This window comes from Setaria viridis, chromosome 1 (genome assembly GCF_005286985.2).
Source record: "Setaria viridis chromosome 1, Setaria_viridis_v4.0, whole genome shotgun sequence".
Lineage (NCBI taxonomy): Eukaryota > Viridiplantae > Streptophyta > Magnoliopsida > Poales > Poaceae > Setaria > Setaria viridis.
Window position 1 is genome coordinate 8,441,445 of NC_048263.2, and position 25,616 is coordinate 8,467,060.

At 48.8% G+C, this 25,616-nt stretch overlaps 3 protein-coding genes across 3 annotated transcripts; all 3 read left to right on the forward strand.

Moving 5' to 3' along the window:
* Window positions 1–631: 631 nt before the first annotated feature.
* Window positions 632–4,028, forward strand: LOC117864554 (uncharacterized). The gene is made up of 7 exons (XM_034748689.2): window positions 632–837; window positions 924–1,002; window positions 1,750–2,778; window positions 2,886–2,948; window positions 3,029–3,249; window positions 3,469–3,572; window positions 3,717–4,028. Exons 1-7 carry the CDS (start codon window positions 787–789, stop codon window positions 3,829–3,831), a joined length of 1,662 nt encoding a protein of 553 aa, XP_034604580.1. The 5' UTR covers window positions 632–786; the 3' UTR covers window positions 3,832–4,028.
* Window positions 4,029–4,573: 545 nt separating this feature from the next.
* LOC117851824 (uncharacterized) lies at window positions 4,574–9,731 on the forward strand. Its single transcript, XM_034733728.2, has 4 exons — window positions 4,574–7,077; window positions 7,318–7,447; window positions 8,385–8,506; window positions 9,025–9,731. The coding sequence occupies exons 1-2, from the start codon at window positions 4,607–4,609 to the stop codon at window positions 7,445–7,447; spliced, it is 2,601 nt and encodes an 866-aa protein (XP_034589619.2). The 5' UTR covers window positions 4,574–4,606; the 3' UTR covers window positions 8,385–8,506; window positions 9,025–9,731.
* Window positions 9,732–20,186: 10,455 nt separating this feature from the next.
* On the forward strand, window positions 20,187–24,128 carry LOC117841481 (uncharacterized). Its single transcript, XM_034721872.2, has 5 exons — window positions 20,187–20,641; window positions 20,769–20,847; window positions 21,694–22,566; window positions 22,762–23,019; window positions 23,748–24,128. The coding sequence occupies exons 1-5, from the start codon at window positions 20,233–20,235 to the stop codon at window positions 23,905–23,907; spliced, it is 1,779 nt and encodes a 592-aa protein (XP_034577763.1). The 5' UTR covers window positions 20,187–20,232; the 3' UTR covers window positions 23,908–24,128.
* Window positions 24,129–25,616: the final 1,488 nt, after the last annotated feature.

The window sequence follows — 25,616 nt, forward strand, 5'->3', positions numbered from 1 at the left end:
CATATCGTGTGTTAATACATGTTTATTAGAGTAAAAAAAAAGTATCCATATAATCAGGAAAAGTGTACTTTTGGTGAAAATCATGGCTCTCTATAAAATCATAGCACAGAGTTGGTATGTACCTACAAAGCGTATGAATTGATACTTGCCCCACGATTTGACTTTTTAAACCAGTGGAGGAGAGGTAAAGGACAGCCAACGACATGCACGATTCAAACTCATTCAAACACAACACCAGGCCACCAGGGGTGCTACAGATCTCCCTTTTGAAATCACAAAGGGGCTACAGATCTCGTCGTTCAAAATTCGAACCTGCGCCCAATTCAAAAATCCCCGCTTCCCGGGGCTTCCACCCAATCCACTCACGGACTCACCAGTCACCACCCACTAGAGCCCCGTCCGCTCCTGTGTATTTAAAAGGCCCATGAGCCCAGCCGCAGCCAGCCCCCACCACACGCCGCGCGGCGCGTGCGCCATCCGAAACAAACCGCGCCCACCTCCGCTCGAATTCAAAAAAAATTTAAACCCCCGCAAAGCAAACCATAAATCCCCCACGCGATCCCCGTCCGTCCCATCCCATCCCATCCCATCCCAACCCCACCCACCACCTCCATTTCAAAACCGCGCGGAGCTTCGCGTCTCGTCTCCCTCCCCCGCTCCTCCCCACCCCCACTCCCCTCCTCCTCCTCCGCTCCTCCAAACCCTAGCCGGCGCCCGCCGCCCAGATCCCGTCGGCTCCCCCGTCGCCCCCGCCCCCGCTCGGCGCGCCTCGCTGCCGGCTCCCCGATGGACCCCGCGGCCGCGGATCCCGCCGGATCGGGCGCGCCGCCGCCCAAGGTGGGTGGGCCCGCGCCTCTGGCTCGGTTCTTCGTCTGGGGATGGCGGGCGATGCGCTGACGACGTTTCCGTGCGTGTCCGTGCAGGAATTCGACGGGAGCGGAGCGCCCGGCGGCGGGGCTGCGGAGGGGAGCGCGCCGCGGCCGGTGGTGGCTGGGTTGGGAGGTGAGTTCTTGGCGTTTCTTGATCTTCTCGTGCTTTCGTCCCGATTCGTGCTCGCGCCCCCATGCTTTGAACGGGGGATGAACTGAAGAAGAGTGTGGCGTCTTTCTTGGGATGTTGTTCTCCAATTTTAAGCAGCATCGCGTTGGTTAGTAGCAGACGAATTCGAGAACGTCGCAGTACGGTACCATGTAGACATGTGCAGCAGATCTAAGCGTTCCAGTACATCCACGTTTTCCGCTAGAATTTTCATGAAGCTGTGGACGGTCCAATAGGCTGTGTCTTGTTCTATTTAGCATAGTTGTAAGTGAACAGCATAATCTCAGCCTTGCAGTGGCAAGACATGCTTATCTAGTTATATTTGGTAGTTAGATGCATAAAATGTGCGTAAGATGCATGTTTTTGGTGAATTGCTTTTGTACCAATTGATTTACCATCCCATGAACAACTGAGGTTTTGTGGGAGATGTTGGTGCCTCTATTGAAATGAAACTCTACCCACTTTATGGTTGCATACTCTTCAGCATGCCAATAAAATGAAACTTGGTTGCTGCAGACTCTTTAGCAGTAACTAGGAACTCGCATCTATTACAATTCTATTCATGCTTCGAGTAGTAAGAACACAGTCTACACTTGCATCAATTCAACACTGTTGTGCACTGCCTGTGTCAGTATTTCTCCATCACTTGTTTTTTACTTTGTGCCTCAATAATTTTGCTCTTGCTTATTGATTTGTAATTTCATCCTGTAGATCTGAGGGCAGGAATTCCGGAATCTTCGGGTCAATCTGAAGCATGTTTGCATCCATGTAACAAGGATATTCCTCAATTCACTGCTGATGGTGCCAAACAATGTGGAGATAGAGTGTCTTTATTGCCTCTGGCTGGGGCACTTCAGACAGAAGCTCCTTGTCTGACCTTGGGTCGTGATTCCAATGCAGCATCAGTGGAGAAGCTGCATGGTAGTGATCCTTTGTCATGTGGTAAAGAGAACATTGGGACAGATCTCCAGTCTAAGCCTGATGCAGAACATGGTGAGAATAGGATGAGTTCTGCACATCTTGGATTGGACCTAAACACAGTAGATAGTTCTGATGCAGCTGAGCTTAATCCCTTCTTCCCCTACAAGAAGCTGGGGCAGTCAAAAGTCAGCGATCCATCGGAATGTGGCAGTACTACTGGTGCTACAGAAGAGAGCGAGTCGCACAGAAAGTGGAGAGAAATGAAACAGAATGGCTTTCTTTCTTCATCTCATGGAAAGGCAGTGGTGCCTAGGCCACGTGGTCGACCCCCCAAAAGGAAAAGGGATGATGAATTCAAGAAGAACACTTCCACACAACATGGCCAGGCTAACAAGTTTGTGAAGGTTGCTGCTCCTAGTGGCCTATTATCTGGGCTAAACCCTGGAATCATTAACCATGTGAGAAATAGCAAGCAAGTTTACTCCATAATAAAGGCTATGGTACACTCTGAGAGGCTTGAGAATGAGAATCAGCCTGCTTGTACTAGTCGAACAAGTGAAAGAGGGAAAGAAGTTAGTGAGAGAATTCAGGATCATAACTATGGGGGTGGTTTCATGAAGTGCCATTTCATGATGAAAGATAATAATGCGATGTTTCACCAAACACTGCCTACCACATCACAGTTCCTTCCACAGGATGGTGATAGTCTTAAACTGCAACTCTCATCAGCGGCCGCTGCGTCTTCAGATAGGACCTGCAGTACATCAGCTGATGATCTTGCATCTAATCATGATTACATGACTTTATTGTCAGTAAAAGGTATGCTTCCTTGCTTATTTAAAAATAATTTTGTCTGTGGATTTGCATGGGGTACTACTTATGGAAATATTGATGCCTGATAGTTTTCTTGCTCTTCCAATGATCAGCGGCCAGTGTTGCTTCTCAGTGGTTGGAGCTACTTCATCAGGACATAAGGGGGCGCCTTGCTGGTATAATTCTGAAGTCCAAAGTAAATGCCAAATTTGTAGCCATGCATTGTTACTTAGTATGTCTTTTGTCTTTGTTGAAGCTTTGAAGCGCAGCAGGAAGAGAGTCAGAAATGCTCTTCACACGGAACTACCTTACCTAATTTCAACAGAGTTTTCATCTAATCAAGAGAATGAATCATCTATTGCGAATACTTCTGAGTCTGGATGTACTGACAAAGCAGTTTCAGAAGCACATGCGGCGCGGTGGAAATCTCTCTTTGTTCAGATGGACAGAGCACTTCAGGAGGAGGGGAAACACCTGGTGAGTTTACTGATTGAAGTAGTTTGCTATGTAGGAAAGGACTATGTCAAATCATGATTTGCCATCCTTCGTGGGTTCATTTTCTTGTTGTTAAACACACTGGAGTCATACCAACTAATCCTGATATATAAGCTGTATTCATATTGCTCACTTTTTTGCATACATGTGCATGGAATATGCATATACTCCTGAGTACCTGACTGCCTAATACTTCTGCAGGAGAACCGGTTGAAGCAAGTGCAAGAAATGCAATTGAACTGTGACAAAGGCCTCAAACACATGACCAGTGATGCTCCACTGCTCGGGCCTATGGCTGAATTATGGTTAGTTCATCACGACGTTCAATCAAAACTGATTTACCTTATGTTTTTATTCATGTTTAGAGCCAAGTGTTGATATATATGAAGCTCATTTAAATCACTGTTTGGGAAAGTGTCTAACTGAAATATCCTAATATGTCTCCTCAGGAAGCTGAAGAACCCGGATACTTCTGAGAGTGAATGGGCGGTGCAAGCTGCTGCCGCGTCGATCTACTCGACGTGCAACATGGTCATGAGAACTGAAAACGTGCCTTGCTTCTGATCTTGCATCTGTAATTTAGTTTCTTTCTTTGCTGATCTTTACCTCAAAATTAGGTTCCCTTTCTTTAGCCTTGTGATGTTCATTACAGTAGTGGTGAGTGCTGGCATGATGTAACGTGAAAAAAAAAACTTGTGATGTATGTTGTTCCCAACTTACAATTTCACAGGCCCGTGAAATAACAAATTCTTTCTTACGAAGTTCAGAATCTTCAGATGCTACCATTCCGGTTTGGTTGGTTGGTTGGTTGTGAGATGGAGATTGCCACCTTCTCTAATGTTGAAACGTTTACATTGTTTACATCTTTTTGGACGAGGGGAATTGCTCTAGGAAAATTTCAAGTCAGCGTACACGAGTATTTTTCTCATCTTTTTGGACGAGGGGAACTGTTCTACGAAAATTTCAAATTAGTTCAATTTATACATCTGAATTACGACAATGTTTATAGGACACGACAGATCTCATCCGCATCACATCATCATTTACGGAAGAGCTCTGCTAGATGATGGCGATCTTGAGAAAATGAGAAGGGATAGTCTGTGAATGTGCTTGTGATTTGTGAAGATCTAAAATCTTAAAGCTAACAAAGCTCAAGCTACAGGCTGCTAGTGCAAAACTGAAGAGGGAATTAGCTCGAGGCAAAATCACCAACACGCCAGGCCAACCTAGCAGTGTCAGCGGACCGGGCCGTTGACCCGACCGCGCGCCCCACCGGCCCCGGGCCGGTTACCGGTTTAAACACATCTCGGCCGCTCCCCCCGCCGGCCGCCACCCTCCCATGTCCTCCTCCCCCTCCGCCGCCAACCTGCTCGCGCTCCTCCGCCGCAACGCCGCCTCCCCGGCCGTCGCCCTCCGCCTCTTCCTCCACCTCTCCTCCGCGGCCTCCCCTCCGCCGCCGCGCTCCACCTCATTCCTCGCCCGCCTCCTCGCCGCGCAGCCCGCCGCCGACGCGCTCCTCCCGCGCCTCCTCCGCCACGTCCTCTCCTTCCCCGATCCCTCGCCCCACCTCCTCGCGCTCCTCTCCTGCTCCGACGCCCTCCCGCTGCGCCTCGCCCTCCCCGCCTTCCGCTCCCTCCTCGCGCTCGCGTCCGCGCCGCCGCCACCCACCCCCGTCTACAACCGCCTCATTCTCGCGGCGCTCCGCGAGTCCCGACTCGACCTCGTCGAGGCGCTCTACAAGGACCTCCTCCTCGCCGGCGCCGAGCCGGACGTCTTCACTCGCAACCTCCTGCTCCAGGCACTCTGTGACGCGGGCCGGATGGAGCTTGCACAGAGGGTGTTCGACGCAATGCCCGCCAGGAACGAGTTCAGTTTTGGGATCCTGACTCGTGGGTACTGCCGTGCGGGGAGGAGCGTCGATGCCCTTAAGGTACTCGACAGAATGCCGACCATCAACCTAGTGGTCTGCAACACGGTGGTTGCAGGGTTCTGCCGGGAGGGCCAGGTGGAGGAGGCTGAGAGGCTGGTGGAGCGGATGCGCGCCCAGGGCCTCGCACCGAATGTTATCACGTTCAATGCGAGGATCTCGGCACTCTGCAAGGCTGGGAGGGTGCTGGATGCGTACAGTATTTTCAAGGACATGCAGGAGGAGTGGCAACAGGGGCTGCCGAGGCCTGACCAGGTGACATTTGACGTGATGCTTAGTGGGTTCTGTGATGCTGGGTTTGTTGATGAGGCGAGGGTGCTGGTGGATATTATGAGGTGCGGTGGGTTCCTGAGAAGGGTGGAGAGTTACAACCGCTGGTTGGCAGGGTTGGTAAGGAATGGGAAGATTGGTGAGACACAGGAGCTGCTGAGGGAGATGACACATGAGGGAATCCAGCCTAATAGCTACACATACAACATTATTGTCTCAGGATTGTGCAAGGAGGGCAAGGCGTTTGATGTGAGGAGAGTAGAGGATTTCATTAGGAGTGGTGTGATGACCCCAGATGTTGTGACTTACACTAGTTTGCTCCATGCTTATTGCTCAAAGGGCAACACTGCTGCGGCCAACAGGGTTCTTGATGAGATGGCACAGAAGGGATGTGCGCCAAATTCGTTTACGTATAACGTTCTGCTGCAGAGTCTATGGAGGGCTGGTAGGATCACAGAGGCAGAAAGCTTGTTAGAGAGGATGTCTGAGAAAGGCTACAGTTTGGATACAGCAAGCTGCAATATCATTATTGATGGACTGTGCAGGAATAGTAGATTAGATGTGGCGATGGGCATTGTTGATGGGATGTGGCAAGAAGGAAATGTGGCTCTTGGCCGACTAGGGAATTCATTCCTTACTGTAACTAGTGATTCTTCGAGCAGACAAAGATGTCTTCCTGATCGAATTACTTATTCTATTCTGATAAGTGCATTGTGCAAAGAAGGTAGGTTTGATGAAGCAAAGAAGAAATTACTCGAGATGATAGTGAAAGATATTTCCCCTGATTCAGTCATATACGACACCTTTATTCATGGCTATTGTAGGCATGGAAAGACCTCTTTGGCTATTAAGGTTCTTAGGGACATGGAAAAGAAAGGTTGTAATCCAAGCACAAGGACATACAATTTATTGATTCGGGGATTTGAAGAAAAACACAATTCGGATGAAATCATTAAACTAATGAGTGAAATGAAGGATAAGGGAATTTCTCCTAATGTGATGACCTACAATAGCTTGATCAAGTCCTTCTGTGAACGGGGAATGGTTAATAAGGCCATGCCTCTTTTGGATGAGATGCTACAGAATGAAATAGTTCCAAATATAACTTCTTTTGACTTGGTGATTAAGGCCTTTTGCAAGATTGCTGATTTCCCTTCAGCTCATATGGTCTTTGATGCTGCTTTGAGAACATGTGGGCAGAAGGAAGTGCTCTTTTGCTTAATGTGCACTGAAGTCTCAACTTATGGTAGATGGATAGAAGCCAAGAACATCCTAGAAACAGCACTTGAAATGAGGATCTCTATCCAGAGTTTCCCATATAAGCAGATAATTGCTGGACTCTGTGAAGCTGGGGAGATGGATCATGCACATAATCTTCTCAAGCTGTTAATATCTAAAGGATATACATTTGATCCAGCAGCATTCATGCCAGTGATAGATGCACTAAGTAATAAAGGAAAGAAGCAGGATGCTGATATGCTGTCAGAGAAAATGATGGAAATGGCAGACTTTAATGATGGTCTTGGAACCTATTCTGGTAAGATTACTCCTGGAAGCCGGAGGCATGAGCATGCCAAGAATGGTCAGAGTGATTGGCGTGCTCTTTTGCACAGGTATGATCAGGAGCAACTTTCTTGTGCTGTGTTTTTTGAGATTCTCTCTGTTTTTATTTCATTGCAAGTTTTTTGCAATTCTTAGGATAACTTGCTGTTTCAAAATGAATTAAATATAATGACATCATATGCACTGAGAACCTAAGAAGACACAATTCTAGGAAGAAAATTGGTTCTCCACGTTTAATCTATATATATTGGACTTGAGCTGCAGTGGCTGACTGTATTATTGATGTGCAGAGATGACAGCGCCCGCACAATTATGAAAATTACAAGGAGAGTGCGGACAGGATGGGGTCAAAGAGGCAACGTATACGAGCACAAACAGCAACAAAATGATGATTTTTATGTACTAGAGAACACTGGTTAAGTAAGTCTTTCTTTACCCTTGACAACAAACATGCATGGAAAAAATCTAGGAACTTGCTTGCAACTAGCTAAATTAACATGGGTTTTGAAGATTCAGTCTGGTTAGTTAATCATATGACGTGGATCTCAGCACAGCTGAGCCCGTGTTTAGTGTAAGACATATCTTTTTACATCCTCCAGTTACAAAAAAGCATAATCTTGGACATTGAACACAGTCCTGGAAACATAATTACATCACTATGGAAGTACTCTCTCCATCTGTCAATGTAAGGAGTATTTTGACAAGGACGAAGTCAAACTTTACAAAGTTTGACACACAATTAGTCACATTATATGCATATTTGGTGTATAAAAGTTGCGTCAATAGATTTTAATTCAAAGATGATATTGATTCTGTAGCAATTGACATTTGACAATATATTGTAAGAGAAAGTAAGAGTCAAATCTGCTTTGGAATATTTGTCCTCTACTAAAATACACCTTACATTGGTGGACGAAGGGATTTTTGACATTGGTGGACGGAGGGATTTTTCTCTATTCATGATGTTTTTAGTCAAATTTAGTGTAATTTGACTGCACGCTACATCAACTGTTATGGTTTTTGACAGGGATGTCATACCATCTAGGCAGAGGTGCCTTTGGTGGTAATCATTTTATGATTTGGAAATGCATTCCATAATCATTTGGAGATACACTGATTTAGTGATATGCTCAGTTTTAGTTGAGTGCTAATTTGGCCCAAATTGGCATGTCATAGATGTGATGTTTTGTGATCGACTTGGAATGATTGCTTTTATGGCATCAATGTTGACACTAGCTGCAGAGAATAAAATCATTATACATCATGCCTCATTTTGTTGTGCCGGTGTCTTACGTGATATTATCTAATTTTTAAGAACTGCAACATTATATTTTGATTTACTACCCTTTTTGTACAGATCTGATGTTTAAATTATTCTATCAAGAAAGGCCACAAGGAGTATCTAATCCTATGTCTGGTCGGTGATGCAATTGATGACTTGACCATTTTTAGCACTGTTGGAAGCTCAGTTTATATCTGGTAAGTTTATGGGTTATTATCTGGACTTCATGCTTCAGCAAAATTATGCACTTATTATAGGTATTTACTACTGAGTACTGGATCAGCCCCACTTTAGAAGAGGAAACTATATTTCTCAAGGTCTACATAACTTTTTAGCATGTTGGCTTATGCATATATTTAAAAAGATTTGTAATTAGATTCTACCTATAAGGTTTGACACTCAGATCATCCGCATAACACCATGAAGTGTAACTCTTATGATGTTTTTTCCCCGCTAAAACTTTTGATATTTCACCTCTTTTGGTGTTGCGTGGTATTCCAAGCTTTAAGATTTCCTTTGGGCTGGTGTTAGGCTGTATGTAAATTAGTTTTTACCGCTCTATACCTGGTTGCTATTGACTAGACATCAAAGCTCGGCTTTGTCCTGACATGTGAATTGTTGTGATTTCAACGATTTGTGTAGAGACTTCCATTTGTATAGCCTAAATTTATTGCATATTTGCATATGAACTGCCCATTTCCTGCTTGTTGTACAGAGAATCACTGTTGAATTGAAGGAAAGGGTTAATGTTGTACACAGCTGCATACCCCATTGATGTTGTGCCAGATCAGCAACTCGGTGAGTGTTGCTGACCTAATTTGAGCTACCAGTCATGTTTCTTCTGCCTATATTTTCCTTTGCTAGACTCACATATCTGGTTCATGCTCATTGATGGGTAAATGCACATTTCACCATGATGCAAGTACAACTCACGATATTTTACACATGAAAGGAGCAGGGTAGTCAGAGATATTTCAAGGGCCACTATTTGGACTCTCTATAATAACTAGATCTCCCAGGTTCCCCATCTACCCAATCCCAATATAAAACTATAGACTACTTTGTTCCCTGCCCTTTCTTATTCTGTGGAAGCTAGCCATATTTTTTTTGGAACTTGTGTACTAACTTCACTTTGATCTTTGTGTTCCACGCGGAAGCTAGCTAGCTGGGTGTTCGTGGCAAATAAACTACCCAACTTCTCCTGGTCCCCTCGTAGTCTCGTGGTATGGCTGTGAATGCCGTCCCACCGCTTATTGCGGGTCTTAGATTCCAGGATCATCTGCAGACTACAGACCACAAACCACCTTCTTTTCTGCCTGCCATGCAACTTTTCTACAATTAGCTATGCTTACACGTGCTTGTTTGGCCGTAGGAGCGGCCTCAAGAAGGCAAGGGACGACAGGGGAGAACGGGCTCGGCAGATTTGGACATGGACATCGCCGGGCTCCCTTCTGACATTCTCGTGGAGGTGACTGCAAGCATCGCGACGAGGTCCGCGACGCCCCTCATTGACGTTGTCAACCTCAGGCGATCGTAAGTCCATGTTGCTTCTGGATCCCCGTCTTTTTCTGCCTGCCTACCTTACATGATTTGGTGGATCCTGCGTGCGTAGGTGCAAGGTGTTCCGCGACGCGACGGCGGCGAGGAAGGTGGGGCGGTGCATGGCCGTGCACAGGGAGTGGAGGCTGCACTGGTGGGACAAGGCGAGGTTTCTGTCCGTGCTCCGGCGGTGCGCAGCCAGCGGCAACCCTGAGGCATCCTACATCCTTGGATTGGTAACGCCTGGAACACAGATTCAAGCGGAATCGCATCGGCGCGCGTACTGTATCTAGCTGCTTACTCACAATTCCGCCGTCTCTTCTGCCAGGAGGAGTTCTGCAACCGGAGGAGAAAGGCGAGCGGGCTCCGGCACCTCCGCCGCGCCATGGAGCACGGCCACGCCGCCGCGGCCTACATGCTCGGGATGATCACGCTGCACGACTCTCTGCGCTCGTCGGCGGGCGCCGCCGAGCAGGCGCTGGAAGGCTTGGACTGGTTCTCCGCGTCCGCATCCGCTGGCCCCAGCAGGACAAGGCGCAGGATGGCTTCCGTGCGCAGAGAGGCCGTGTCGGTCATGCGAAGGCTGACGATGCGCCGGTGGAGGATGGCCGAGCCTCCAACGCCCTGCCCGAATTCGTGGTGCGGCAAGGTGGAGACGGAGATGGTGGAGGCCTGGGACGGCGACGGCGACGGCGAGGATGAGAGGTGGTTTTGCAGCCGAACTTGCAGGTGGAAGCACGAGTACTGTAAGTTCATCGAGAAGATCTAACTTGTGCAGTAGGCTAAGTACTAGTAGAGCATGTATACGGAGACTGCAGATTCTGACATCCTGTCATTCCCCTTCCTATAAAATGTGTTAGCAATTGAGAGCCAGGATTGTAATTTGGCTGAATCTGAATGTTTGCATCTTTGATGAAATGCTGAATTCGAGTGGACGTTTCCAGGATCGACATGGGGTCATCCCAGTGGCAGCTTGGATGCGCAGAGATGTACTGAAGACGATGACGATAAAATTCCATTTCCAATTTATAAAACACGGCACAAAATTTTGGTCTCACCTAGAAGGATTGACTCAAGTATAGAATACGTGGAAAGGCCCAACGAATCGGAATGTATCATAAATTTTTACAGAATGTGACATTGGATCTCTAAATTTTCCTTTTCAAAATTTTCCTTTTCAACATAAAAATTTTCGATCTAGTAAAAATGAAATTAGTACTATATAAATTAGATGTATTGTAGACCCCAGACGAAAGATCAATGTGGAGAGAGAGAAGTATAGAATACAGAGCGCATGGTCCTGTGAGGCCTGTACGACGAGTTGAGCGAGACAAGTGCGGCCCGAGGTATAGGGCCCGATGTTGATTGCATGGCCTAGCCTGGCTCGTATGTGTGAGCCCACTTTAGCTTATTCAGTCGGCTTATCAGCCACCAAATAATATTTTCTTCTCACAACAAATCAGCCGTTTCAGCTTTTCAACCAGCTTATAAGCTGAAGCGAATAAGCCCTTGGTTGATTGTATCTATTAAGTCTGGTTGAGAAACGATGTTATTTGATTGCCCATCCAAATATATGTTGCACAAGATCAAAATTTAATCATCATCATAATATTTTTTCATGATTATGCTCAAATAATCTTTAATTTATCAAAATATAGTTTAATATTCTTTAATGCATACTAATATCACTTAATATATGCTAATAACGTGCTAATTACATCATTACCCATACAAAACACTGCACCGTGCGAGCGTGTCCCGCGGGAAACGGTCGTTCCCTGCGTTTCCTCAGGCTCCGGCCTCCTTTTTGCAGCATGCGGAGGGCTCAACTCCGATGACCCTCAGGCAACCAAACTAACCTCACATGCATCCCCTCAGCCTGGTTGAGAGATATACACCCAACCAATTAGTCCCATAAATACCGTAGCCGACCACACACTAACACACCCATATGTCCGCAGGCGTAGGCGTAGCCTGGGAAGTCATCTCCAACCTGTCAAGTCCCCAAAACGGCTCCACACCATGGCTCTGCTCGCCAGCGTCAAGAGTGGGGACTCGGTGCTAGCCTTCGCTCCCTACCACGATTTTGCTCGCCGCCGGGACCGTGGAGGGGGACGCTGGCGAGCGGAGCAAGATCTGCATCCTCAGCGGCGCCAGCGACTCAGGACTGGAGCCCCATTAGGATTCAGAAGCCCCACCTGAGGATTTAGAAGAGGATCCTCATGACAAACTGCCTACCTTAACAGAAGGTTCAGAGCAGCTATTAAAGGCGAAAGATCTGTCTCCTTACTGCCGAACTAAGATGAGCAGGATGAAGGAAAGGCAAAAGCTAAACATAAAGCTATATCTTCTGGTCATTCACTTAACGCGATCAACCGGACCGGAGTGCTGCACCGTATAAATTCCAAGATATTGCAAAACTGACTGATCCATTTGCAATTTCTGCTAGAAGATACCCTATGTGGAAGATTGTGCATATGTTGCACTATTATTTGCCACTGTTGCTTCCAGAAGCACAGCAATGTCTTATGAAGCACATGTTATGGAAGCATCTCGAGATGGGCTCGCACTGGCCTCGGTCAGAGATATATCAATTAATTTCTCAATCTCCACTTATTTCCAAAAGTCACAGCCCAATCAAACACACCTATAGGTAGAAGAAACATCACTGGTAGGTTAAATTAGGTCAGCAACACTCACCGAGTTGCTGATCTGGCACCACATCAATGGGGTATGCAGCTGTGTACAACATTAACCCTTTCCTTCAATTCAACAATGATGGTAGGTAGCAGGATTGGAAAACGAAATGCCACCGAGTACAGATTGGTTTCCATACAAGTACATCACACGCGTCTCACCTAAATCGCCAGAGGAAAGTAAATAAGTAATTGTATAATCGCGGCGGCGGGCTGCAGCGACTACGCGCGGCTCGATCGGCCGCTCGGTTCTTTTGTTTGATTTTCTTTGCTTCGCATCGTTTGCTTCCCCTAATCTTATTTGCAATTTCTGCCAGAGGATACCCTATGTGGAAGATTGTGCATATGTTGCACTATTATTTACCACTGTTGCTTTCAGAAGCACGACAATATCTTATGAAGCACAGGTTGTGGAAGCATCTCGAGATGGGCTCGCTGGCCTCGGTTAGAGATATATCATCCAACCGGTCCAATGCGTATCGGACCCGCTCCCAAACACATCGGTATGTTCGCACATTGGCAAATTAATTTCTCAATCTCCACTTATTTTAAGTACATTATGTGTTAAAAATACGTTAAGAGAGGTGGTCTGCTGGGGTCTCTAGGTGGAACAATTATTATTGTATATAATTAGTCACATTGTAGTTGTCCTAACAAAAATATCAAAATTTACTAATGCCCTTATAGAATCATATTTAAAACATATTTACTACCATTTTTATATAGAAATAAAAATATGGGGAAATATTCCGTGCAAACCACCTCCTCGGTCGAAACCGAAAAACCCCTCTAAAATCCATACTTAGAAGTCTCTAAATTTTTTGAAATAATGCAAATCTATAATCCAACCATAGATCAGCTAGCTAGCTTCCGCGTGGAACACAAAGATCAAAGTGAAGTAGTACACAAGTTCCAAAAAAATATGCCTAGCTTCCACGGAACAAGAAAGGGCAGGGAACAAAGTAGTCTATAGTTTTATATGGGGATTGGGTAGATGGGGAACCTGGAAGATCTATTATAGAGAGTCCAAATAGTGCCCTTGAAATATCTCTGACTACCCTGCTCATTTCATGTGCAAGTCCTTGTTTAGTTCACCCTAATTTCCAATTTTGGCACTATGCAAAAAGAAAATTCCCCATCACATCAAACTTGTGGTACATGCATAGAGTACTAAATGTAGACGAAATTAAAAACTAATTGCACAGTTTTGTTGTACTTTGCGAGATGAATCTTTTGAGCATAATTAGTCAATGTTTGGATAATAATTCACAAATACAAACGAAACGCTACAGTGTGCTACAGTGTTGTAACAGTAATTTGGCACCTCCAAACTTTGGCAACTAAACAAGGCCTAAAATATCGTGAGTTGTACATGCATCATGGTGAAATGTGCATTTACCCATCAATAGAGCATGAACCAGATATGTGAGGGGGTGTTTAGTTCACTTTGCTTATTTTTAGCACGTGTCACATCGAATGTTTAGATACTAATTAGGAGTATTAAATGTAGACTATTTACAAAACCCATTATATGAGTGGAGGCTAAACGGCGAGACGAAACTATTAAGCCTAATTAATCCATCATTACCAAATATTTACTGTAGCAACACATTGTCAAATCATGGACTAATTAGGCTTAATAGATTCGTCTCGCCGTTTAGCCTCCACTTATGTAATGAGTTTTGTAAATAGTCTACATTTAATACTTCTAATTAGTATCTAAACATTTGATGTGAGGGGTGTTAAAAATAAGCAGGAGAAACCAAACCAGGCCTGAGTCTAGCAAAGGAAAATATAGGGTGCCTCTAGTTGAGCTTTTCAACCTGCTTTTGCTTTTGCAAAAGCCAAAAATGAACCGAAAGATCTAAAAGTCACACGTGCTTTTTCCAAAAGCTGCTTTTGCTCTAGTACAAAACCAAAAGCACCTTGCCCCTGCTTTTGAGTGCTTTTGGGGAAAAAATTACCTGCCTGCCACTAGTTATGAATACCGATTCGTTCCTCCCCATTCTATTCTTCTCCGCCTCCTTCTGCAAAGCCAAACGTGCACCTCCTCCTCCTGCCCCCAGCGGCCCGCCGCCCCCGGCCGCGGCCCCCGGAGCTTCGCCACTCGCTGCCTGACGGCCGCACCCCGCGCATCAGCTCCAGCATGTAGTTGTAGTACTCCGTGGTGTGGATCGCGGGAGCTGCCGCGCCGCTGCCGTGAAGAGCTCTAGGGCCTCGGCGGTGCTGGGTGCCGAGCGGAGCATGTGGATGAAGCTCTCCGTGCCGGCGGCCCGCCGCTTGTCCCTGAGCGGCGTGGGTGGGGCCGATTGGCAGCTTCGGGCAGTGCGGCTTGGGGAAGCTGCCTTGCAGCCCCAGCCGCTGCAGCTTGTGCTAATTCTGTTGCTCGGGATTTGGGGGAAAAGAAGTCGACGTGCAGCAGATTAGTGAGTAGAGAATAGCTGGAGAGGCTCTTTTCTTTGTTGATTTGAAAATGGTAGGAGGAGCTTGGAGGATTTTGTCGGCGGAGGTGCTTGGTGGCTGACAACAATGGCAGTCGGGAATCCGCCCGATTCCGGCGAGTTAGTGCACGGCCTACGCTTTGGGTGGCTCTGGTTGGTAGCTGGGAAGGTGGAGGAGGTGTGCGTGGTGGCGATTTGGAATTGCTGGGGTGGATGCAGAGTATTTGGCTGGCGGCCGCCCTCGCCGTGAAGAGCTCCACTGCAAGTTTGAGATACTCTTCCTCGCGGGATCCCGGTGCCGCCGGGCACCACCAGTCTCGCCGCGTTCCGGGCTGAGGGCCATGGGCAGATCGTCGCAGGCAGCGTGGCCGGCGCGCTCATCGCCGCGGGGCTCGTCGTCGCCGTGGCTGCGTCGTTTAGCAACGTCGCCTACGAGAGGTTGCCGCGGGGACCTGTATGGGACCGTATTTGTTTATTGTGTTAATTCTTGATCAATCGAGTGTCTTTAACTATGTATTGTCAGGACATGCACTCACAAATTGATCAAAATTAATGTTGTTGTATGTGTTGAATGGACTGTTGTTGTAATGTGAAAGTAATCGGGATCGATTAGCTGCTCCTGCTTCGTCATGTTGATGCTCTGATAAGATTATCGAGGGTTGTATAAATTTTTTTATGGATAATCATTTTGATGGATGAAAAATATAGAAAATTTATTTTTCCACCGCCAGAGAGGGAGAGAGATTCGGATTATACTCCTCCTAATAATCTAAATCGAAATAGGACTCGTCGGGGGGAGAGAGAGAGAGAGTCGGATTTACACCAACAATAAATATTGACTGCCCGGGTGAAGCTCCAGCCGCCGCATCCGATCCCCTACCGCCGGGATAGGATCAATCAACGGCATGTACGTCAGGTGCAGACTCATCGATCTAGAGCTGCAAGCCCGGGGAGGCCGCCGCACCTCCACTGGCAACATGTCGAAGCTGCGAGCCCGCCCCTGCAGCTGCAAGCACACGCGTCGCGTGGCGCGCCCGCCTGCGCCGGCCGCCGACGGATCTCCGCGTCCCGTTGAGCGCATGGCTGCGCCGCCGGCCGCCGACAGATCGATTTTTATCTACACAGACGACTGGAACGCCGGCCGCCTCGTCTACGGCGTCGAGGCAGTAGCGCCGCCGTCGTCTGCCGGCTCCGACGACGTCCCGCATATACACCAACACCGTGGAAAACGGACCTATAATATCTCCTGAAAAATCCATCCGGAACTAATTATTTGAGACAAAAGAAGGATCCTAGTCTCGGGTCATCCACCGCTGGAAGCGCCGCTGGAAGCGGAGGCCCGGTGCCGTTGCTCGACGACGCAGCCGCGGCGAGCCACGACGTCGACAACCTGCTGCACCTGGGCTTGCAGCTGGCGTTAAACTTCAATGCTCGATGCTGAATTCGGTGTCAGCGCTGGGGACGAGCCGATCGGCAAGATGCCGTTGCCACTGTCGAAGCTGGCAGCGGCGCCGGCGGCCGTTCGAAGTTGCAGCCGTGACCGGCCACGCAGGCACGGCGGCGCGCCGGCCGGTGGCCGCCGTCGTGTCGAAGGCTGGAACGACGTTGCCGGTGGCCGCCAAGCTGGCATTGGTGGCGGCAATTCCAAGTTTCAGCTAGCCGTGAAGCACCGCCATGCGTGGATGATCTTGGTGGGCCCCGGGCGGCGGAGCGGCGGGACGCGCTCGACGGCGACGATGTTGGACTTGTTGGACATGCGACGAGTTACACGAGGCAGCCGGCGGGGAGAAGACGATGGTGAGCGGTAGTAGAAGGCGGGGTTGACCGTTGACCACGGCGGCAAGTAGCTTGCTTGAGCCGCCGGTAGCTACACCGCCGGAAGCCTGCATGCCTCGATGGTCGTGTTCGCGCCGCTCGCTCCCGGACCGGACGACACCGACGACGCGCGGCCGTGCACGTGGCAGTCGTGTTCAAACTTGATCAGACACGCGGACCGTACCCCGATCGGTGACTGAAAATGGAGCCGGCCGGCCGGTGTCTGCACGACACTGAGAGCCTCGATGATCGTGTACTGAAGCTGGTGAGGCCCCCCCCCCCCCCCCCCCCCCCCCCCCCCCCCCCCCGGGGTTTCGGACGTGGAGCAGGGGCAACCGGATGCATGCCGAATCAACTGCCGCGGACTGATGATGCATGGGACGATTATTAATTAATGGAGCAGATAATAATGTTCTTTCTACAGTATATTAATTAACTTGAACGCATGGGGGTATGGTGGTTTGCCAGGTCGTCCGGGGCAGCGGCGCGCGGCATCTCCGACGCCGACGACGGCGCTCAGGGACCTGATGGGGCGCCGCGATGGAGGCGGAGGCCGGCCGCCGCGCCGGCGCGCGTGCCATTGCTCGACGCAGCCGCGGCGAAGGCGGCGGCGAGTCGGGCGGCATGCACTAAGGCAGCTGGCGGCGTTCAACGTAACATTTGCGCCGGGTGTTGCTCGCTGCTGTGATTCCGGTGTCGGCAGCGCATGGGGGACGGACGACCCGATCGACGAGATGGCATGGCATTGCCAATGTCGAAGCTGGCGGCGGCGGCGGCGGCGTTCGTTCGTTCGACGTTGGCGTTGCAGGCGTGACCGCGATCGTCGCCAGGCGGGCACGGGGCGCCGGCGACTGCTGTCGTGTGGAAGGTCAACCGCGCGGTGGCCGTCGGCTCGCAAAGCCAGACCCAGCGCCCTGGGTGCTGCCATGACCTGGCGTCGCCGATGGCCGCAGGAAAAACTAAGCCGGGGGTACGGTCGCCAGTCACCACCGTCGTCCTCGCCTTGCTCGATCGTGTTCCTCACGCCGTCACGCACCTGGACGTTGAAGCCCTTCGTCCCCTGACCCTGCCGGCCTTCTTCCTCCAACTGACTGCCTTTCCACCGTTGGCGTGTGCAACGTCGGCCGCTTACACCATGTTAAGCAGGATGGAGAAAGCGTGCGTGCCCGATATGCCCCCACGGTCACACGTGGCAGTACACGTTCCCGTGCTTGGCGAGCTCAAGGTCGCCGCCGGGCAAGCGGCTCACGTCCACTAGCGTGAAGGAGGTGCCCGTGTCCTCGCTCGACGACACCCCTCGCAAGATGACCTACCGACCTGGAGACGCAGAACCTGCTATCATCGCGAAGGTACGCCAAGCTGACCGCCTCCGACGGCGCGACGTCCTCAGCGCGCTCCGGCGGGATCTCCCACACGTGCCGCACCGCCGGTGGCCGGGCCTCGACGACGTCCAGCGCGCACACCTGGCAGAACCACGGGTCGGAGGGCTCCAAGCAGTCTCTGGTGCTGGCGATGCCAATGACCACACCGAGCTCCGGCACGAAGATCCCGAGGTTGTCCAGCGGCAGCTCCCAGGTCCCCTCCTTCCGCGATGTTCCCGTCTCCGTGTCCAAAGAGATGGTGCCGCCGGAGACGGTGGCGAGGGCGCTGAGTTTGTGCTCCTCCTCGCTCCAGCGGACCTCGGGCTCGGCGGAGGGGCGGATCTCCATCAGTGGCGAGACGTCGTCAGAGCCGGCGGCGGGACTGCCTCTATGCGGACGCCGTGGACGAGGCAGCCGTCGTTCCAGTCGAAGGTGGAGATGAAAATCGGCCCGTTGGCCGACGGCGGCTCAACCGTGCGCGCCATGCATGCGAGTGCAGCTCGCGGCTTCAAGCTCTCCCGACAGAGTTGAACGCGTGGATCCTCAACCTGTCGCGCTGGCGCTCTCCCGCCGGCATGGTTGCGGCTGTAGCAGCAGGCAGCTAGCGGTGATCGCGGCGAAGATTCAGGGGCGCTGTCGACCGCGCCGACGCCTTTCGCGGCCGCGTCGAGCGCCGCGCCGGCAGAAGCCACGAGCGGGGGCCTGCCTGGTGTCGACACGTGCCGGAGATGTACGTTGTCCGGCAGGTAAATCCAGTTCGTCGCGGTGCCCCGCCACGACGACGTTGGACTTGTTGGACATGCGATCGATATAGAGTTTCCGGATTCCGGTACGGTGCAGCCGCCCGGCGAGGCGCTAGGAGGGAGGCGTACGTGCGTGACTGCGTGCTTGCGCGCCTGGTACGGTGGCCGCTGGTTGGGCGTGGGGTGTCGCCGTGCACGACGTCAAGGAGAAGACGACGGTGAGCAGTTTGTTTGACCGTTGACCAAAGTTCGGTCATGCATGTTCCACGTCGCTCGATGCTACAGTACCTGATTTTCCGGTGTCGGCCCGATGAGATGGCATTGCCAATGTTGAAGCTAGCTCTGTTCCCGTGACCGTGACCCTCGCCAGGCGGGCACGCGGCGCCGGTGGCTGCATGCCGGTGCCCCAGGCGCCAGGGCGCATGCATGTTCAATCTCGATGAGGATCGGAGTTCAATCTGGCCAGCTGCCGGGGACGCGGCGGAGCGCCTGGAAGCAGTGGCCGGGGGCGCAGGACCGTGTCCATCACGATTCACGAGCACTGTGTGGCGTCGTCTCTCCCATGGGGTCATGGGGAGCATGGCGGGGCGGGAGTGTCGGTCTGCGTGGCCGTGTCGCGGACGGCCGTTCAACGTATGGGAGCCGCCGACGTGCGAGGCCGAAGATGGCGCCGCAGCAGACGGCGGCTAGTGCGCTGTATCCGTGCTCCTCCTTGCTCCAGGGGGACGACGGGGTGCGCGGAGGGGCGGATCTCCAGCGCCGGCTGACGACGGCGGCGGCGGCGGGACTGCCTCGAGGCGGACGCCGTGGAGATAAAAACCGAGCTGTCGACGGCCGGTGCAGCCATGCGAGTGCAGCTCGCGGCTTCAAGCTCTCCCGGCAGAGTTGAACACGTGGATCCTCAACCTCTCGCGCTCGCGATCTCCCTCCCGCAGCTTATATCGTGATCGATCGGTGCGGAGACAAGGATCTCGTTCTCCTATTTGGAATCGAGTGATTTGACGTGTTGGACTGGGATTTCTTACCGGCCCTGCGGCCAGCAGACGACGGCGAGCCGCGGCCGCCGTTGCTGCAGTTCTGATCAGCCGCGCGCCACCGTGCTTCTGCTCCGCCGCAGTTGCCGGTCCGGGCACGGGCAGCACCGCAGCATGGACGGTCCACGTCAGCAGCCAGACTAGTCAGCTGACTCAACTACACCTTTTGTTTTGGCTCTAGACGACTGGGAGCGTCCGTCCAAGGATGAACGGTCAAGATCTACGCAGGCGGGCTTCCTAAACCTCCGACGCTACTGGGTTCGTTCGCGCTAGAGACGACACAGGCACACAGCCATGGCCGCCGCCGCCGCCGTCCCCACTCCCGGCGACCACGCTTGCCGGCGGCAGTGGCGGTACACGTGGGAAGCCCTGGGCCACCTCCCGCTCCTCCGCCTCTACGTATTCCCCCGCCCCGCGCTCCCCGCCGCCATCCCCTCCGGCGGTCTCCGCGCCGACCTCCGCCTCGAGGACTCCCTCCTCCTCCTCTCCTTCTCGCTCGCCGGGGAGGCCGCCCCCGTCGCGCTCAGGGTCCCCGTGCCGAGGGTGCTCGTCGACCCCGCCGCCCCCGTCGAGTGCCGCGCCGCGGGGGACCACGTCGAGGTCCGCCTCGCGCTCGTCCTCCCCGTCGACCACCCCGTCGTCGCCGCCGCGTTCCCGCCGCCGCACGGCGCCGAGCCTCCCGCGCCGCTCGTTGTGCGCGATGGTGAGTCATATCCTGCGCTGCCTCCCTTTGTCAAATTAAGCTTGGCTTCAGACACGATATTCGTTTTATCTCTGATTTTCAGTCATCTAAAAATCCGTTTTTGTGACTCATTTTCATGGATAACTAGATTTGAAGAGTCTGTCTACTGGAGACGTTCATTTGTATTGCAAGAATTGCTCAGCAAGGTTGACAAAACAGGCACTGAGGTATAGAACATCCCAACTTGGGACCTCTAGTTTTATTCACTTTCTGTTTCTAGTCTTCAGTAGTCAGTTTATGCGCGGCATATATGTCCAGTGAAAGATTTGTAGAAACTTGATCTGCTTGAATCATATTGCCTGCACAAATGACTAGTGGTTCACACTTCGCACCACTAGACCATGGCATTACATTTAGCGTGCTGTGTATAATTAATCTGCTTGTCTATTGCATCAGTCATTAGCAAAAACTGAAATGGTACTGTTAGGTGGTGTTTCACCTAAGTGTGTCTAGCTTAAAGTGGATAAGCTTTTTTTTTTCTTTTCTGTGAAGTTAATCAACTTCTTACTTTTTCGCAGCTTCTGTGAAACGTATGTTGTTCACATGTTTACTTTTAAGATTGCCTGCGCTTTAGTATGTTTTCCCTTGATTTTAAGTTGGAGAGATCTTACTGTTTATGAGATGTCGGCTCCTGCTTGACCGCAGAGGTTCTCAAAGTAGCAATGAATTGAAATGTTTCAAGGAAGTGTTGAGTGTTGACATCAGATTATTCTACCTCTATTGCTTTGTTTTGCTGGAAGTATCTGAAGCTTATTCCAGAATTCTGAGCTTTGAGAACTGCCTGCAATCTTCTATAAGCCTAGAAGTTTCTTACTGCAAGTAGTAAATTTAGTTTTCTACAAATTTTGGCTACTTAGGAGTTGGTGTATGTTGGTTAGCTTTTGTTCACGATTTCCTATAAATATTTTTTAATACTATACTTGAGAAACTATGTAAAATTTCTTATTGTTCTGAAGTTTGATTGGACATTATCTTTGTGGCGAGTTTAACAGTCAGATACCCATTTCCCCCAGGAAAATCATGGAAATGCCATCTGTAAATTGGGAAGATGTGGCTGACAATTGGTTTGGTGGATGTTGCACCTCATTTGGTGGTGCAGGCGAGAAGCTTGTAGCTCAGTTTATTAATGCATATGGTCGTTTAGAGGGAACAAGTCTACTGGATACAACTGCCATTACTATTGAAACAGACTATCTTGAGTCAGATTTAGTGGCTCAGGTAGCTTGTTCGGCGAGTAGTGATTTCAGTGCTATGGAAGAAGCTATATCTGATGTTAGTGTAGGAAAAGGTCATGCCTCTGGGAAGATAAAATTGAATAATTCAGAAGAGCAAGCAAATATCACCACTACTCATGCACAACCTCCATTTATTTTGGAAAAGGGACATAGTGTTAGTAGTAGAGAAACAAATGGAGTCACTCTTCAGACTGATCAATCTGGCACTTGTGAGATGGAAATCGATATTGATGTGAACTTTGAGAAGCCTAAAAATGACTCTTGTGTTGAGAAGATGGAGGAATCTAACAAAGAGGTCGATTTGTCACTGGTAGATCCTTGCCATGGCTGTTGTGTCTATGAATACAATGGGAAAGCTGAAGATAACCCTTTACAAATGTCCTTGGGGAACCAGAAAAAGCAGACCATGTTGGAGACTAAAAGAGATTACAAATTAACAAAAACTATTTCTCTGGGTAGTGGCTTCATCGTTAAAGCGTCTAACCTTTTGAATGATTTCGAGTGGGTTGAACTTCTCTGTGGTCGATGCCTATCACCTCTTGGGTCATACCCTTCTCAGGGTTCACTTGTTCCGGCTGATGGCCGTCTACGACTCTTCAAGTGCTACACATCTACAGAACTTCCTGTTATGGGGCCTCATGATGTGTTTAGGTAACTTTCTGCACTGCTTCTTAGTTTTGAGATACATGTTGAACTTTCACTCAAAAGTCACAACTCTGATTATGTTGTCAAAAGGAAAATACTGAAAGCATGACATTTTTTGCTCTGTAGAGATAGTCCACTCTTGCTTATTGCTAATAAGTTGATTTAAACACTGATACATGAACATTCATTATCTATGTGCAGGGGACATACATTGGAAAGAGTTTTTGTTAATCTGTTGCTCGAAGTTGCAGAAGATGAAATATCTTTTCGTACATTAGTCAGAGATTTGAAAACCAAAAGGCCCATCCTGCAACTAGTTCTTCTTAGTTCAAAAGCATGGTTATCTTCTGGTTGCTGCGATGAAAATGATATGGATGGTTCACATGGAACAGCAGATCTGCAGCCTAGTGTTAAACTCTTGTATTCGGATTATAGCAATGCTTCAGAAGCAGACTTAAGGTATGCTGTATGCTTGCTTGTTAGGGTGTTTACTGTCCACCTATTTAATCATGCACAAACCTTTTTAACACTTGTTTTTCTCTTCTCAGAAGAATGCACTGCACATATTACGCCATAGTTACTGGTGGATTTAATCTTATTTTAGTGTCACAGTGAAAATCTGACTTGCTCAAATTCTCTTGCTCCATACTATTTTGCAATTTTACATAGATGTCTAGTTCTTGTAGTTGAAGATAAAAGTACGGAATTATATGGGCACTTTGGCTTAAACCTTTGTCATTGTGCTTAGTAATTTACTACTGTCATTTTGTGGGGAAATCATGCATTTGGTTTTCATTCATAATTAATACTCCATTTGTAAATATATGACGTTTGGGATCGACTAATAGTTAAAAATGAACTAATTAGCTTGTCCTAAATGTTATATATTTAAGAATGGAGGGAGTAGCACTTTGTCTGATATTTACGTTCAATTCATGTTTGTCTAATGATTGGAGGCTATATTTAGTTAATTGGAGTATTTCAAACTGTTAGCGGTTCCATTCTTCTGTCAGGTTCTGAAATGACCAGTTGTTGCATATCTACAACATTTCTTGCACGTAAAGCTCAGTTTGTCCAGCTTCTGACTTGTATATACCACAGTATTATTTTCTTTTGCTGTATTGACAACTGTATGTGTTATCCACCTTCAAGTCTGTTACTTATCTTCTGCTGTTTCCAACTCACAGGATAGTAGAAGAGTGGTCATCCAAATATCGGGCTGAAGAGCTGTACACGATGAAGCGTCAAATAGATGAACTTACTGATTGCCTAAGCTCAGCAATGGACAACTTTCCGGTTTCTTGTTCTTCCCTTGAAGGGATGCACCTGTCATCCCTGAGGCGTTGACTTGATCAGTATACGATAGAGAAATTGTGTCTAGACTGATCACATTTTTGTATCTAGAGGAATCTACAGCATAGAATTCTGATAGGCATATGAGATCGTCCTCAGTTTCTTTTGACCTTTCAGCAAGCTCCCTGATCGTATCTTCTTTAAACTGCAAGATGCCATGGCTTGTCCTCTACTCTCAAAAGACTTCGTTTACATTGAAATGGTGTTATGGCTAATCCAGCTGTGCATAAATACTGGCCCAGGTTGTTTCTGCTAATAGGGTTCTTAGATTTCTGGTAATCTACTTGCATAGTTTTGGCATGTCGTTGTAGAACTAAAGATTACTCAAATGATCAACGTACTGACCTGTTTTATTCCATATAAACTCTTGTATGACTTTATTTTCTCCAATGCAGGTAAATTCCTATTATTCAAAACAAATGTTTGGAGTGACTTGTTCTTTGGATCCTTTAGGATTTGGATTGATCTGAACTATACATCTTCTATTGAAACAGCCAAGTCTTTTGGCCTGATTTCCTACTTTTGACTGCAACTACAACCCTGGACTTCTTGAATGATTGAATATAAACCACAACATTTTGGGTCCATATGTTTAGAGGCCCAGAAGGACATCTGGTTAATTGGCATGTAGAAAGGAAACATTTGTTTGATCTGTCATACCTGGTACAACCGTGCTGGTGTACAACCACTGCCCTACGATGGGATAGAAGAACTAGCATGTGCTTGTGTAACATAACATCAAGCACCCCTGGAACACACCTGTGATCCACATCCATGACTGACTGGTGAACCTGTTCATTCCTGCAGGAATCCTTTCACTTTACATGTTTGCATCTAGCTGTATACATGACCCAGTTCCACACAGAAAACAGGTACCTCACTGGATGCTATCAGCCACATGATTCTACCTGAACAGTGCAGGATTTCACCACACCTAATTCCTATCATCGTTGCATGCAAATTAATGAGCTGCATTATGTGTGTTTCACATGCCTGTGCCCGGCTACCGACTTGTCTGTCTGTCATGGCACTGTTCATGTGTCCGCACGATCGCTGCCGTGTGTTTCGGCGCATGCCCATGGGCTGAATCATTGCCTAGACCCCCTTGCCAAAACCATGAAAGTGGCCGTGGACAGGGCTCCTGCGTGATATATCAGGTGTTGTTGCACAAATGGTAAGGCACACTAGGGTCATGCATATGGGTGAGTGCTGAACATTGACCTACCTGTTGATCCCAAGACATGTCACATTCTCTTGCATTGCATTGCAGAGCTGGAAAGAATAGGTCGACAACTGTAGGCTTTGAATTGATTTTGTGATAGATGACTCCTCTCTCTCTCTCTCTCTCCTAGATAATGTTAGAGGCAAAGGTAAGTGAATGTCTGATTATATTAGTATATTATACACATGAAATTAAGTACTTAACTAGGCATTATAATTCCCTTTTGTGTTCAATCATTATAAAGCAAAAAAGTCTTATGATCAAAGTAAATTTCAGGATGATACAAAAAGAAGGAGACAACATCTTGTGGTACCAGTGATTAGTATACATTCATTATCCACGCATATAGTGGGGATTGAGCATGGATTTTCTAATGCGCGCCGTATTTGGGCCGAGTCCTCCTGCATGTATTTCAACAAGGGCTTAGCTTTAGTTCTTGTCGTTCTCACTTAACACCAATCTCATTAACTGAACATTAACA

Excerpts from the sequence above, each read along its gene's own strand:
- LOC117864554 (XM_034748689.2), top strand. The coding sequence starts at position 787 with ATGGACCCCGCGGCCGCGGATCCCGCCGGATCGGGCGCGCCGCCGCCC. Across the intron at positions 838-923 it reads CGGGCGCGCCGCCGCCCAAG|GAATTCGACGGGAGCGGAGC; the intron begins GTGGGTGGGCCC and ends GTGTCCGTGCAG. Across the intron at positions 3,250-3,468 it reads AGGAGGAGGGGAAACACCTG|GAGAACCGGTTGAAGCAAGT; the intron begins GTGAGTTTACTG and ends ATACTTCTGCAG.
- LOC117851824 (XM_034733728.2), top strand. The coding sequence starts at position 4,607 with ATGTCCTCCTCCCCCTCCGCCGCCAACCTGCTCGCGCTCCTCCGCCGC. Across the intron at positions 7,078-7,317 it reads TGGCGTGCTCTTTTGCACAG|AGATGACAGCGCCCGCACAA; the intron begins GTATGATCAGGA and ends ATTGATGTGCAG.
- LOC117841481 (XM_034721872.2), top strand. The coding sequence starts at position 20,233 with ATGGCCGCCGCCGCCGCCGTCCCCACTCCCGGCGACCACGCTTGCCGG. Across the intron at positions 22,567-22,761 it reads GGGCCTCATGATGTGTTTAG|GGGACATACATTGGAAAGAG; the intron begins GTAACTTTCTGC and ends ATCTATGTGCAG. Across the intron at positions 23,020-23,747 it reads GCTTCAGAAGCAGACTTAAG|GATAGTAGAAGAGTGGTCAT; the intron begins GTATGCTGTATG and ends TCCAACTCACAG.